Raw genomic sequence first — 16951 nt, 5'->3', positions numbered from 1 at the left:
TGGAGGCCAACTTGAAGGAGGTTCTCTCCTGCGATGACGAGCTGGGCATGATGGGGACAAAAAATGCTGAAGATGGTTGGTACTCTGACAAACTTGCCAGACCAAGCTCATCATTGCATTGTTTTTTTTAAATTAAAATTTTTTATTGTATTGAGCTGATCAGGATGACAGTGCACTTCAGTTGATGAGTTGACTTTTTACTGTTTACAATAAGTGAATGTAATAAACAATGCAAAAATATTAAATTTCTATTCTAAGTTTATTTTTTATCATATATAAATTTATTAAATAAATTAATAAATGGGCTGCTGAAGAAATTTTAAATTTTGAATTGAAGGGCGTGACAGCCCACCTAAAGTGTCGCCATCTTCACCTCCACTGCCCTCCCCACAACTCATCATTCCCCCGAAGAGGTTCAACATCAATGACGATGATGACACCACACTCTTCACCGGCATGATCTATTTGGGCTGTGCAATTGTCAATGCACCGAGGAGCGAGTTGGAGGTCAATAGGAACATGGTCATCCTCAACAACCAATCAAATCAGGCGGTCCAAGTGACCCTTGCCGTTCCTAGCCACTCACAAGGAGCCGTCTAGTCTGCTCATTTGAAAATTTTTTTTATTTCATATATTTACATTTAATAATGGTTCTTGTTTATTATTATTGTTAATTTCTGGCCACTATCATCATTATCTCTTATCATTATCATGGTTGCCACAAAGATCATTATCATCATCACCAATCATCATCATCATCACACTTTCATCATCACTATCATGATTGCTACCATGATCATTATTAAAACTGTCCCTTTCAAGTTTGTTGGACCCGTCGACCAATCAAGAAATTGCATCATTCTGCATTCAGCAAATTTTATTTTGTGCCCGGGGTCCGAATGATACCAAAGAGTCTAAATGTTTTGCATTCACTTGCAGTCACAGCGAGACTGTGGAGACTGCCATATTTCAATGCCATGTCTTCAGGAGCGATGATGCTGATGTGGTGGGTGATGGTGATGCGTTGATAATGATGGTGATGGTGGTGTTGATAATGATGGTGATGGTGGTGTGAACGACTATGAAATTGCGCTAAATCTCCCAACAGAATGTCGGCAAGATATTGTACAACTTTGCAACGGCATTCAGAAGAACTTTGAAAGCACAACAACAACCGGCAACTTCAACCTCACAGATGGCCACAACATCATCCACCACACCAGCGACATCTGCAGCTGATTGCAATCTTTTTCACTTTGATGTCACCCTCGACATCAAAGAATTGGACCCTCGAAGTCAGACGTACGTCAGCTGCCCAAAAGATAAGAACGTGATCAAGATGAGGTGCAATGTTCCTAAGAAGGTCGTCATCCACATCTCTCAAATGAGTGGCCTCCAGTCTATCAAGTTGGACAAGTTAGTCTGATGATGGTGATGCTGATTGTGATGTTTGTGTTGATGATGATGATATGATATAAACTCAGTGCCAATGTGGTTGTAGTTGTGTTTTCAGAGTGCACTTTCACTCATCACCCATCATCACCTTTCGAATGTCGGGGTAGATGTTTCGGAGTGTTGCTGGGTGCGGGGCGCAACATAAAGACTAGTGAAATGAACTTGCTGGAGATTGAGGACTTCAATAAATCCGTGGACTGTTCGACCTTCAACATCGCAGCCACTTGGGACCCCACCCTCTCCCAGTACAACCTCATCAACGCTGAAACCCCTAAAGGTCACTCCATTCTTTCATCATCATCATCATCGTCGTCGTCATCATCATCATCGACAACAACAACAACAGATTCCAGGATGTTCATGACGGTTGCAGTTGATGTTGTCATGGACCTGATTAGAGAACCGATCAGGTGATCATTATCATCATCATCATCTTCATTACCATTGTTTTATTCTTTACTCCCAAGCACTTGTTGACCAGAGAGTATGAGAGGATCGTACCTTGTATTTTACATCTTATATATTTGCACTCTGATGTATGATTAATGATTTTCGATTGATTTCATTTGGATTTTATCTTTTCGGTCAATGAAAGAATGTTCCCATTATTATTATTATTATTAAAACTATTAAAGAAAAAACTAACCTAATATGGCGTTCGTCATTTCAGCTTTCACAAACGCTATCAAATTATAACCAATATTCATATCAAAGTAGCAAGAATGAAAAGAATCATTATTACTAGCTATTATTATTATTATTATTTTAATTTTTATTATTATGGTTTTTGTCATCGTTGGGAGGTTGGAAAATTATTTTGCAGATGGTTTCTGCTTGTGGCGCGAGTTTGAGTTTTTTTTATTGCGGACGATATTGAGATGAGACATCATTCCAGCCACACCACAAACCATCCCCAACTCTTAACCTCTTTTACACGCATGCACAGAACATTTAGGAACCATGTTTTAAAAAATCTCAATAAAGAATCAAATAATAATTTGGCGCAAAAAGTTGAAGAAAACAACGTCCTACCTCGGGAAACCGGGTCTCTGGACGCAAAACGAAGATTGATTGATTGAATAAACAATTGTTTCAGCGAATAAATAAATCAAATATCTAATCAAACTATAAGGTCAATATTCTCACGATCGTAAATGAATTATTTTGCATATAAACAAATTCTTTAATTTGCATGTAAGCCCGCTAACACGCTGAAAGTATGCTCTTGTGATGTTGTGCTGTTGTGCTGTGAGCATTAGCAGGCTCTCATGGTGTTTGCCGTGATTTTGCGAGACAGATTCCTCTTCGAAGTGAAAGTGAAAGTCTTCCCAACCAATCAGAAGTTCTGGTACTTCACCAACAAGTCCCTGTACAACAAGTTCGCCGTTCGTGTTAAGGAGGTTGGCGGTGATAATGATGATGGTGGTGATGACGATATTGGTGATAATGATGGTGATGAAGTAATGATGACGACAAAAATCAATTATGATAATGAAGATGGTTTCGTGTTATCTTTAATTAAATAGTAAGAATTTGAAAACCATTGGTCAGATTGAGAACGAAGCAAGTGATGTTATTGGTCCACTGAAAGAGGTGGTCAGTATCGAGAACCAATCAGAAGCAGAGAGGAGGAGCAAGGCATCAACATCGTCATCATCGTCCTCTGGCTCTTTGATGAACACGTCACTGTTTGGGGTTTTCCAGAATTCGAAGTTATTCAACATGAACACCATCGAATCCACATCTCCACGGGAGTGCGAAGAAAGTGGTGAGTGAGTGAATGAGTGAGTGAGTGAGTGAACGAACGAATGAATAAATATGGGAATGATATTATAATGAAATTAGATTCAAATATATCTCATGAGCAAAATTATAAATGAAAGTACGTAAATGCGTCACAACATCACCACCACCATCTTCATCTTCGTCACCATCTTCATCTTCACCACCACCACCATCATCTTCACTACCACCATCATCATCACCATTGCCGTCGTCATCATCACCATCACCAGACAACGACGAACCACTGTTGAGTGGGAGTGGTGCGGTCAGTAAGGAGGTGACCGATGAGGCTCTGCTCGATAGTTGGAAAGATGTTCTCATCAAGTTGGTCATCATGATGGTGATGGTGGTGGTGATGATTGCGACATTGGTAGGGAGCATTATTGTAAGGGTAGTTATGATGGTGATGATGAAAGTGAGTGAAAACATGGCGATGATGATGACAATGATGATGACGATGATGTATGCATCAACAAATCAAAAACAAGATGGCACCAGAATGTGAGTCAGCGACCGAAGACGGTGGAGGGGTTGGTGAGAAGGGGGGTGCCCGAGGCTTTGAGGGGGGAGGTGTGGCAGCTGTTGGTGGGCTGCACTGATGACCAGCAGATGTTTGAAACCTACAGACTTCTCATTGCTAAGGTTCATTTTTGTCTCACTCTCTCCTCATCTTCTTTTTCCGCCTCCTCTTCATCATCTTCATCCTCCTCATCTTCTTTCTCCTCCTCTTCTTCATCCTCTTCATCCTCACCGTCAGGACTCTCCATCAGAGGAAATGATCCAGAGGGATTTGAACCGAACCTTTCCAGCCCACGAGTTCTTCAAGGATGTCGGAGGGGGAGGGCAGGAGTCACTCTACAAGATATGCAAGGTGGTGGTGATGACGATGACGATGATGGGGTGATGATGGTGATGATGATGGTGATGATATATACGATGACGATGATGATGATATATACGATGATGGTGATGGTGATGATGATGATGACCACACACAGGCGTACTCAGTTTATGACGAAGAGATCAATTATTGTCAGGGTGTTTCGTTCTTGACAGCTGCTCTTCTGCTACATGTCGGTGGTGATGATGGTGATGTGGTTGTGGTGATGATGATGATGATGATGTGGTTGTGATGATGATGATGATGGTGTGGTTGTGATGATGATGATGATGATGGTGTGGTTGTGATGATGATGATGATGATGATGGTGTGGTTGTGATAATGATAATGATGATGATGGTGTGGTTGTGATAATGATGGTGTGGTTGTGATAATGATAATGATGTGATGATGATGACGATCAGATGCCCGAGGAGCAAGCCTTCTGCGTGCTGACGAAGATAATGTACGACTACAAGCTGCGAGATCTCTTCCGACAGGACTTCGAAGACCTCCACCTCAAGTTCTACCAACTGGAGCGCTGCATGGAGGTGCTGATGACGATGACAATGATGATGATGGCGATGATTATCAATACATTAATATAAAATTATAAAAGAATATTATGATATTAATCACCACCATCAAACCAACCGACCAATCACGACACAAATCAACCGACCATTCACGACGAAGGACCAACTGCCCGACCTGTACGATCACTTCATGGACCTCGGGCTGGAGGCCCACATGTACGCCTCCCAGTGGTTCCTCACCCTCTTCACCGCCAAGTTCCCCCTCTTCCTCGTTTTCTACATTCTCGATCTCTTCATCAGCGAGGTGGCGATGATGATGATGATGTTTATGATGGTGATGTTCGTTGTCGCTGATGATGATGTTGGTGATGATGTTGATTATGATGATGATGTTGTTGATGACTTTCACAGGGCATGAGTACAATATTTGGGATTGCACTGGCCCTTCTTAAGGTTCCTCTTCATCATCTTCCACCACCATCATCATCATCATCAACCATCATCATCATTTTCCAACATCATCATCATTTTCAACCATCATCATCGTCTTCGTCGTCGTCATCATCACCACATTAACTCTTTCTCTTTTGTTTCATCTTCGTCGCCATCTTGAAATCCAGCGTCATCATTTTAATAATTACGAGCATCACTGATGGGGCTCCGATTGGTATATCATGTGCAGCAAGCATAGACAGTTGGGCAACTTAGAGAGACATAGACAATCAAACAGAAGCAAACAAGCGACCAAACAAACATGAACATCTTACAAACATCAAACACAAACAAATGTTTCAAACAACTACACAAACAACAAACACAAAGAACATGAACAGCACATGCAAAGGCGAACAAACAACGTACGCAGATGTCTCGCAAGGACCTACTGACACTGGACTTCGAAGGCGTCCTCAAATACTTCAGGGTGCATCTACCCAAGAAGTACAGGTGCGATGAGGTCTCCAAGGAGATGATCAATATGGCCATCTCGCTCAAGGTTCATCACTTTTATCACCTTCATCATCATCTTCATCACCATCTTCTTCATCTTTATCATCATCTTCATCATCGTTATCTTCACCATCTTCATCATCTTCATCATCATCAGCCCTCTAACAAGAAGCTGAAGAAATACGAAACAGTCTTCAAAACTTTCAGAGAGTCACAACTCCAGCAGGAAGATCCGGTCGATAGGCTGAAGGTAGGAGGATGATGATGACGATGATGAAGATGGTGATTATGGTAATGATGATGATGATGACGATGATGATGATGACGTATGCAGCGAGACAACAAGCGCCTACAAGAGACGAACATGAGGCTGGAGAGAGAGAACGATGACCTGGCCAGTGAACTGGTCAACAGCAAGATCCAGCTGAGAGGAGAACTTGATAAGGTGAGAGTGTCCTGCCTGGTGTTGATGATGATGGTGATGATGATGATGATGACGTAGGAAATGTAGTTGTTGTTGCTACTGATACTTTCGATAATGAGGAGACCCAATGAAAAAGCTCACAATGCTGTGAAGGAGCGCTCTAAATTTTCTAGTAAATGGCGAACGAAAAAATATTTGCGTCAAAATAATGATGATGTTGATGATGAAATGATGTTAATGTTGAAGGATGATGTTAAAAACCAACCAATCAACCAACCAATCAATCAACCAATCAATCTACCAGCCAACCAATCAATCAACCAACCGAATGACAGGTTGAAGACAAATATGACTACGTGAACAAGGAGTTGCTGCTCTGTCGTTCACAACTCGTCGAAGTGGAAGAAGAGAAGAAAAGATTGGAGGGGGAAGTTGGCCAGGTGGGTTAGGCGTTAGGCAGGGTTGGGTTAGGCCCGACAAGCTATTTTAAAAATTTTATTCATAATCTCAATTATATTATCACTACCATCGTCGGTATCTTGCATTGAATTAATACTAAGCCATTGCACTTCATATTTGGAAGTTAACAAAACTGATGCGGCTACGTTAAATGAAGCCAATGAAGCTACTGGTGCCACTGATTTCAACATGTTAAACAAATGAAATAAATTGAAACATTGAAAGAATTACCTGCTGTAAGGATGGAAGGAACAGACTGGTAAGATCAGTCATTCATGGTCAGATGATCTAAACACTCCAACCGAAGTCAAAAGTTTACCATTCTTACTTGTAAAAAAAATTGTGAAAAACTCGTGAAACTCTTCCTCGTCATGTTATTTCTTGTCAAGTGTGACTTCTTTCTTCTAATATATTGCGAAATAAATTTTCGCCTACCCCAGTGCAATAATGTCATTTCACGATTCTATTTCGTTCATCTTGCTTGCATGCACTGCTAATTTTATTTTAAAATTAAGAGACAGAAAAAATTCATTTTATTTCATCATCACCGCCACCACCACCACCGCCACTATCATCATCATCATCATCACCACAGTTGAAAGATCTGTGCAGAAGGGAATCGGAGCAGGCAACTTCCAACAACGCCAAAAATATGAACATCATTCAAGACTATAAACAAGTCAGCCAATTAACTCATCGCTTTCAAAATCAAGTCATCAAATCACCAGCGTGACTGTTGAACACGCTATGAGAGAAAAAGATAAATATATATGTATATATATATATATATATAATATAATATATATATATATATATATACATATATATATATGTGCATATATATAGAGAAAGAAAGAGAAAAGAGAGAGAGAGGAGAGGAGAGAGAGAGAGAGAGACTGGGATTGAATCTTTCACACACAAGTAGAGTTAGAGGTCTCGGAACTATCGTGTTAGTGTTAAAAAGGATGCCGATTTGATAATATGAATAAGGACAATAATTGAAAGAGTTTATAGATGATGCAACAGAGTAGAGACTGTATAAATGATTCACATTCAAGACATCAATCGTAGAGGTAGGTGAGCGGGAATTGAAATTTGTTCTCATTTTCCTCCAGTTTTTTTCCTCATTCCCGATTCTCTCCCGAATTCCCATTTAGGACAACGTTCCCGAAAATTCCCATTCCCTACTTACTTAACTCATTCTCGCATTCTCCCTTCCATTCCCTTTCGTTTCACATTTTCAAAGTTTTTGAACGTAGAAAACACAATTTAAAAAAAAATGTAAATTTACAGAGTTACATAGGATTATATAAAGTTATATAGACTTATACAGGGTTATATAGAGTTATATAGAGTTATATAGGGCTATATAAAATTGTATAGTAATAATAACAATAGCAAATGTTATTTGTAAATCGCAACTGAGGCGCCCTCGGGACCAAGAAATTCTCAATCAATCAACCACGGCGATATGAACCCAATGATAAGAATCAAATAATACAAACAAAAATTAAATTATAATTGTGATTGTTGCTGAATTAATGTAATAGAAATTAAAGGCAGCATGCAAAAAATATATAATTATTATCGATTAAGAGCTTGATTGAAATAATGAGTTTTTAAAATAGATTTAAAACCACAGAAGGAGCTGCAATTTCTGATGTCTGGAGGCAAAGAATTCCAAACAATTGCGGCAGCATGACGAAATGCTCGTTTACTAATGTTGGTTGAAGAAATATTTTGAAGAAGAACCGGTGCATTGGCAGAGCGAAGATATTGATTGTTGATATTTAGATGTATAGAGTTGTATAGAGTTATTAGTATTAATATACGCTTTTCAAATTGTGATCCCAAAAGCGCTCATTAGCAATGCTCAAAACAATTTATGACAAGAAAACGTTTCATTGGTCTAAGAGATAAGTCTTTAACAGCTTTTTGAAATTCTCGACGAAAAGACCAGGTTGTCGCAAGTAGCCCGCTAGACTGTTCCATACTTCTGGGCTAGCAACAAAAAAATTTCTTGAACCAATCTTTAAACGTGATGCCGGATGGTCCACCAAGTTTTATCGTCACCACAAATTGTGTGGCTTTGAAAACGAAACATGCAACGTGAAATGGTTTTTTCAACTTTATTGAAAAAACCATTTGTGCGTTATGATTTTTCAAATTAGAGCCCTAAATACGACGGAGAGGAGTGATTGTGTTTGATTCAATTTCTCAAGACTGATGTTATGGTGCTTAGGGCTTCTGGTTAGTTGTCCTCTTACTAAACTTCAATGTTCATTTAACAGTTTGAAATTTTCTAAATTTCATTAAATAATTTAGTGTTCCTTTGTTTTTTTCTTCAATCATAACAACCACAATGGAGGCTGGATTGAAGTGAGTTTGTAGTGTTAGTACTTGAGATTTGATGCTGGTACTAATGCAGAAGACGCAAAAGTCTTCCTTTTCTCAGTGCTGTTAGGAAATTTTCTAACTCTGTACAGTCACGAACGAATGGCATGTTTTTTGTTCTTGTAGTTAAGTCAAATTATAAAGCAAGGTTGAATTTTTCTCCGAGTGTCGTGGCTCGGAGTTGGGGTCAGAAGATTTTACTCGTAGTCGGTCGGCCGGTCACCCTGGTTGTTAGTGCAAATGAAGTGAAATTATCATTATCACCATAAACATAGTCATTCTCGTCATCATCACACCACCATCATCATCGTCATCAACATCGTGGCCTCAACAGATATGTTCGGAGTTGAGTATGAGGATTGAATCGCTCTCCACCTCCCACAAGAAGGAATTGAAGCTCATCAAGGTTCATCTCTTCCGTCAAATGTCCTCAATAAGATGCTGTTATAATAATAAACATATATATATATATATATATATATATATATATATATATATATATTATATAATAATTATTATCATTTCCATTTCCCTCCCCGCCGTTACTGTTGGTAGCCCTGTGCCATGGAGCTCGTGTTATTATTTATGCTGTAACATGGTTATTATGCTGTATGTCATTTCATTTCCGGCGACGGGTTCGCTCTCACTCTGGAATGAATGAATCTTCATCTTCGTCGTCTTCATCATCATCATATCTATAATCATAATCATTCTCGTGATCATCATCATTACCACTCTTCCAGGAAGTGGTGGAGAGATGTGCCAGCTGCAGGGATGTCATCGTTAGCAGGGATGGCAGCTGGAAGGATCCACCAACATCGCAACAACAAAACGCTCCAGCCAGTGAGAGTGCAGACCTCTCGAACGCCATCCAATCAGAGCAGGCCATCAGAGATCTCGAGTTGGAATTGGCTCAGACCAAGTTGGCTCTAGTCGAATGCGAATGCAAGAACCAAGAACTCATCCACCAGCTGACGTCATCATCTTCGTCATCACCAACTCCGCCTACATCATCGGCATCGTCATCGTTATCATCATCGTCATCATCGACCAATAAAAATAATTCCTGGCTCCAGAAAACATTAACCTCAATCAAAGAAGCTACCACCAATGTTAAGGCAGGCGGCATCACATTTGGAGGCAACTGATGCGCCGACGATGATGATGATGACGACGACGATGAAGACTATTATGTACGATGATTATTATTACTAAGGTGATATTATTGGTTACGAATCATTGTAGTGATAGCAGTGGTGGTAATATTTATACTACATACAGCTTGCACGTATTAAAAAACTTTTATCCATGTCCCGCTCTTTCTCTCTCTTATTTCATTGTGTGTGTGTGTGTGTGTGTGTGTATGTGTGTGTGTGCGTGTGTGCGTGCAATGGTGTAACGTGAAAAGAATAGATTTCTGAATTGATGTTAAATAAAATATCAACAAATATTCAACATAATTATTTATTCGTTTATTCATTAATAATATTTACTTAATCTTGACATTCCTTCATTCACTTATCTGACTTGTTCACGAGATGACGAAATGTTTTTTAGTGTTGCATGACAATGTTGTTGATGTTGTTGTTGTTGTTGATGATGTTGTTGTTGATGTTGTTGATGTTGTTGTTGATGATGATGTTGTTGATGTTGTTGATGTTGTTGTTGTTGATGTTGTTGTTGTTGATGATGATGTTGTTGTTGTTGTTGATGATGTTGTTGTTGATGTTGTTGATGTTCTTTTTGCTGATGGTGATGTTGTTGGTATTGTTGATGAAATAATGTTTTGAAGTCACCAAAATCAAAATGCAAAATCGTTTAATTAATTAATTTTTTTTTTATTTATTTACGTTTATTTACCTAATTTAGTTATTTATTCATTATCACATATTTGATCTGATTATGACACTTTCATTTGTTTTACTTCTCTAGAACAACAACAGCAACAATAGTAATAATAATTATTATTTTATTATTAATAATATTTTATGTACCGGTCAGACTCGGTGATAGCATCATTGAACATCAAATTGTTAAGTTTCAACTTTGAAAAAAAGCTTTGAAATGAATACTATGTAATATTTCCTGTAGAATTCATACAATACTATATATATATATATATATATATATATATATAAATATATATATATAACGAAATTTAATTATTGTAAGCATGAAACGCAAATTGATGTGCCGCGAACAATAGGTAGGACATCCATTTGTGAATATTTATATAGCACACTGTTTTTCCTTTTTACGTTTTTATCTTTATTTACTCATTTGTTCACTCATTCATTCATTCATCTATTCACACATTTATTCATCCACTTATCCATTTATTCGTTCGTTCATCCATCCATTCATTCATTCATTCATTCACCTGTTCTCTTTTCAGTTGTGGCGTTTGTTTTCCTGTAAAATAAATCAACGATTGATTTTATCTTTTTTTATTATTTATGTTATTTTTATTTCTTTGTTATTTTCTATTTTCGCTTTCATTATTTTATCTATGGATCATTTTTTTATTTTCTGTTGTGGAGGAATTGTCTTTAATCCATTTTTTTATGTTTTTCGTAAAACATTTATTTATTTATTTATCTGTCAGTTTTAATTTTGCTTACTATTTTGTCTTCATTCGTTCGTTCGTTCGTTTGTTCATTTATTTATCATTCATTTGTTAATTCACTCAATCATTCATTCATTCACTCGTCCGTTCATCCATTCATTCACTCAAAAATATTGTTAACTATTTCAGCCCGTCATCCCTTCATAAATCGATAATCTATTCATCCATTCTTTCAGTCAATCATTCATTCATTCATTTGTTCATTTCTACATTCTTTCATTCATTTCTTCATTCATTCACCGATTCTTCCTTCCTTTCATTTATTTTTATTTTACTCTTTCAATCCATCATTAATCTTTCTTTTTTTGTGTTGTCCTAGTGACCTTTGTAAAATAATAAAATGAAATTTTTGTCCTAATCAATTTTTGTTTGCTAAATGAATGAATGAATGAACAAATAAATAAATAAATAAATAAGTGAATATTAATTAATTAATTAATTAATTAAACAGTGGAAGAATGTATGGAGCTCTTTATATTATCGCGTCATTGTTGTTGATGGTTAATAAATTATTCCCAATAGTTATATCTTTTTAAACATATTCACTTCATTTTCAACATCATCGATATGACCATTGTCGTCCGTCAGCTTTATTAACTCCATCATCTTCATCCTCATCATCGTCTTCTCTTTCCTCATCATCTTCTTCCTCACCATCATCTTCATCGTCATCTTTCAAAATGGCGTCAAATCGACATTTAGGAGATTAGGAATCGAATTGTTTAATGACCGATGTTTGTTAAATCTCGAATGTGGGAACTCCGAAGGATTCATAGTAGGTAAGTTGTCCCACGAAGAATTAATTAACGGACGAAGTTTGTTTGACGCACTTGAAATAGTAAAACTGGGCAGAAGCGAATTATCGTAAGACGGTCCCATCAAATCATCGCCCAGTGGTATGTGGGCGGACGACACGAAGGATAGAATTGCTAGTGGCAAAATAGATACCTTGCAGTTCGTTTTAGACCACAAGTTGAAAAAAAATGAGAAATTCATTGGCACGAAAGTTATTACTACTGCAAGCAAGTCGACAAATAGCTCATTAATATGATATAACGTGTTTGACCACTTGGACTCGAAGGAAACCAACGTTCTATCTTTCTAACTCGCCTTCGAACGCTCGAGTGCTTAAGGGAAGAAGGGGGTTGATGTCGGCAAGCAGTTCTCGTGCCGAGTGCAACTCTTGAAACTCTTATCTTGATATATATCAATAACATCATCAGATGTATGCGCTCTTTCAAATTAAATAAATGTTCTGGTAAATAAAAAGTAATTTTTATTGATTGATTGATAAATCATAAAATTAATCAAACGCTTGAGGAGAGCAGCCCACGGAGAACTAATATTTTTTTATTGTTCTTTAAAGTAATACGATGTTAAAACCTGAAACCAATCAAGCGAGATAAATCGTGAAACTTGGAAGCAATCCAACACACAAAAATATTAACCTTAAAAGTTGAAACCGATCAAACCGAGGAGAGCCCGCCCGAACGAGAAAATAAAAACTTGAAGCCATGATTTGCATTTGAATTTATGATTTTTCTATAAATTTATTGTGATTTGTTTCCAAGACTGGCTGATCCAGATGAACTAATTGGAACTTTTTAAGAGCTATCCAGCTTTTCTCTAACAAAATAAAATAAAACAGAAATAGAATATTCCTCCTCTCATCTTTCCACCCACACGTTGTAAGCCGCCGTGAAATGTTGTTAATGTAAAAGCGTGGTGCGTGTTGACGTGTTGAAACTCAGTGCGTGTGCGTGTGCGTGTGCGTGCCTCTGGGGTGTTTATTTATAACTCTGAAGATCGAGCTCAACAATGTATCATGCATTTGAATGACTAAGAATAAAACTATCATTGTCGCCATCATCATCATCGTCATCAATATCATCATAATCATCACCACCATCATCATCATCGTCATCATCATCATCATCATCATCATCGTCACCATCATCATCATCATCATCATCATCATCATCATCATCATCGTCATCATCATCAACATCAACTCATCATCATCAACATCAACTCATCATCATCAACATCAACTCATCATCATCAACATCATCAAAACGCGAACGAGAAGCAAACGTATGTTTCGCAGAATTGACCTGCCCACGCAAACAACTTGGCGAGAATATTTTGAATTAAAAAATAAAAGAACACACCCACACACGTAAATGTAGGTAGGTGTCGGTGAAGGCTGAACTTCCATCTAATCTCGAACGTTGCTTTAAGTTTGTTTAAAAAACAAGTTTTTTAAATTTATTTGTTAATTAATTAATTTATTTGCTAATTAATTGATTTAATTTATTTTTTACTTTTTTACTTTATTTTACACGATATAAAATAAATAAACACTCGTCAGTTCGTTTTTAAAAAGTTAGTAGGTGGCTGCTCTGTTATGTTTGTTTGTATGCGTTGGCTGTGTGTGTGTGATGTGAATGTGTATTCAATTAATTAATAATATATATATATATAATATATATAATGGTATATATATATATGTATATATATATATGTATATATATATACATATAACCAACATATATATATATATATGTATATATATATATATATATATATATATATATATATACTAATAATTAAAGTAATTATGAATCTGTTGTGACTTGTGTTTCGTGGGATGTATCTTATATTATAGAAAATGTAATTTTAATCCTATGAATTTATGTATAATATATTATATATGTATGCATGTATGACTATGTATGTATGTACGTATATATGTATGTATGTATAACATGTAGTAGTGTAGTCATTTATTTATATGGCACACACATACAATACAGACACCCATTTGTGTAGGAAGCTTACTTTGGTTTGTTGTGTTTGTTTTGTTTGGTTGTTAGTTGTGAATTTTGTGAGCCAGCAGGTTGAATAAAATAACTGTATAATAATATTAACTACACATAAATTAAATAATTATTAAATGAATTAAGTATTCGAATTAATTAATAAGTATGTCTGTTTAGTTGACTTTTTGTTTTCTTGTTTCCAAATCACTGTTTAGTAGGAGTTTACTCTCTATCTATACTATATACTATATAGATAGATATATTATATATAGTGTTTATTTAAAGTTCAGGTGTGTTTTTTAAATTCTACAATCATTACATTACTTTCTCAGGTCTTTAATAATTAAAGTCAATAATATTTATTGAAAAAACTTTGCTATGTATGTGCCTCCTTCGTTTATTTTGAATTCAAAAATTCAAATTCAACAATTATTTTTTTTTATAATTTAAGGTTGCCAAAGAATAAACTATCAAACACATAAAGAAGAAAGATGGTGTTTGAGATTGTTGAGAATTCTCCTGTTGAAATTTTAAGTTTTGAAAACAATTTGCTAAACAACTTTGGTGAGGATGAAGGGACAAATTGTCAGCAAAACTCAGCCACCCCTGCAAACGACAACAACAACCTGAGAACGAATAAAAATGGTGAAAGAAATGGTGCTGCTGATGGATTGATGATGGAGGAGGATTCAAAAAAAGATGGATGTTCATACTTGGATGGTTCAGCAGGCAGTTTAGACGGCACCCTTAACACACCTAACTTATTTCAATACAAAGATCTTAATTGCTTCAACTTCCAAGACCACCAACCGTTTCACCCGCCTTCTCCCCATCAGCCCATCATAGGTTGTTATCATCATTATTGTTTCTACTTTTAATATTTGTTACCACATTCATTATCATGTTTTAATTATATTATACCATATTATGTTATATTATACCATATTATATTATATTATAATATATTATATTATATTATATTATACTATGTATATCATTCACTCATTCAATGTCATCAGCTCGGTCATCAAACATTTATTAATAATTTATTGAAATGAATAAATTGAATTTTAAAATTTTAAAAACATTATCCAACAAATGGATGAACAAACAAATGGATGAACAAACAAATGGATGAACAAACAAATGAATGAATGACCGAATGTAATGCAACCAGCAACAATTGAAGCAGAAATGAACCTTCCAACGAAGGAACCAAATGGCTCCTTTTTAACTAGGCACTTTGTTTATAAGGCCACTCTAACTGCCACCACTGTCCAGTCTTCATCATTATCATCATCTCCATCGTTATCATCATCATCACCTGCATCATCGTTATCATCATCATCATCTATTTTATCATCACTATCATCTCTCTCCCCATCAACTTCCGGCCAAAAAGTGATGAACATTACGTCACCATCATCATCATCATCATCATCACCATCCCTGGCATCATCATCATCACCATCTCTGGCATCATCATCATCATCATTATTGGCGTCTACATCATCGTCATCGTCACTTTCCACATCAACAACCCCATCAACAACGCTGGAAACCGACAGCATCTCCAACAACAACAACAAGAACATCAGGAGGCTTTCCATTCCATTTAATGTGACATTGAAAACATCACACACGTCAACAGCATCGTCAATGATGACATCAACTCAGCAGAGTTCAAATGTCATGGATGTCCTTGAACTCTTGAGTCCGTTTTTGAAAATTATAAATAAGAATCACACTGCCGACAACAACTCATCGATGCACATGTTGCAGGGCTACCAAATTGAGAGCAGTAGCAACGACAACATCAATAGCATCAACAACAATGTTCACAAAAACAACATTAGCAACAACAACAACGCCAGCGTCATTACAGAGGACAACTTGAAATCGGCTCTTCCACATTTTAATCACTCCAAGTACGATTTGAACAGGAAGATTAACAACATCATCTCCAACATTAACAACAACATCAATAAAATCAACGACTGCAACATCAACAGCAATGAAAAGAGAGATGGGAAATGTCTTGCGAGCCATCCGCAACAATATCAAAACGACCAGCCACTTATTCAGAAGGATATAAACAACAACGACATTATCACTAACCACAACAACACGATCAACAACAACAACAACATTTTTGATGATCAAACATTTTACTTAGCTGCTGTTGATGATGTGAAATGTGAGCCAGTTGATTTTTCAATGTCCCCACTCAATTTGTCGATTGAAAACAACTTCGATCATTCTAACAGTAATGACAACAGTAACAAGATTCAGAGTAACAGCAGCCCCGCTGACATCAACAACATCCACCCATCAACAAACAATCCCTATCAAAATTGTATCATTGACTACACAGTTTGCAACAACGTTAAAAACATCAACAACAACGACACCAACAGCAAGAACGACATGAACGTCAGCACAGTCAACAACATCAACAACAACATCAACAACAGTTCAAACAGACCAGGCAGTAATACCATCCCGCCAATCATCATATGCCCTTCCAGAGTTCATATCAAACGCAAATCATCAACAACAACATCAGCAGCAGCAACAACACCAGCAACGACACCAAAAATTCGTTCATTTGAATGCGTGGAC

General features: G+C 36.7%; 1 protein-coding gene across 1 annotated transcript; it reads left to right on the top strand.

Moving 5' to 3' along the window:
• Positions 1–429: 429 nt before the first annotated feature.
• HELRODRAFT_91542 (hypothetical protein) lies at positions 430–10029 on the top strand (the record flags this gene model as incomplete). Its single annotated transcript, XM_009012362.1, has 20 exons — positions 430–599; positions 823–1003; positions 1109–1416; positions 1563–1732; positions 1802–1865; positions 2753–2895; positions 3339–3564; positions 3729–3882; positions 3998–4111; positions 4239–4313; positions 4546–4671; positions 4817–4960; positions 5068–5109; positions 5522–5650; positions 5762–5854; positions 5939–6049; positions 6364–6468; positions 7083–7166; positions 9216–9287; positions 9625–10029. Coding segments are annotated over 20 exons (2916 nt in total), but the record flags the coding sequence as incomplete, so codon positions are not given.
• Positions 10030–16951: the final 6922 nt, after the last annotated feature.

Source organism: Helobdella robusta (assembly GCF_000326865.2).
Source record: "Helobdella robusta unplaced genomic scaffold HELROscaffold_104, whole genome shotgun sequence".
Lineage (NCBI taxonomy): Eukaryota > Metazoa > Annelida > Clitellata > Rhynchobdellida > Glossiphoniidae > Helobdella > Helobdella robusta.
This window is presented reverse-complemented; position numbering and strand designations above follow the sequence as displayed.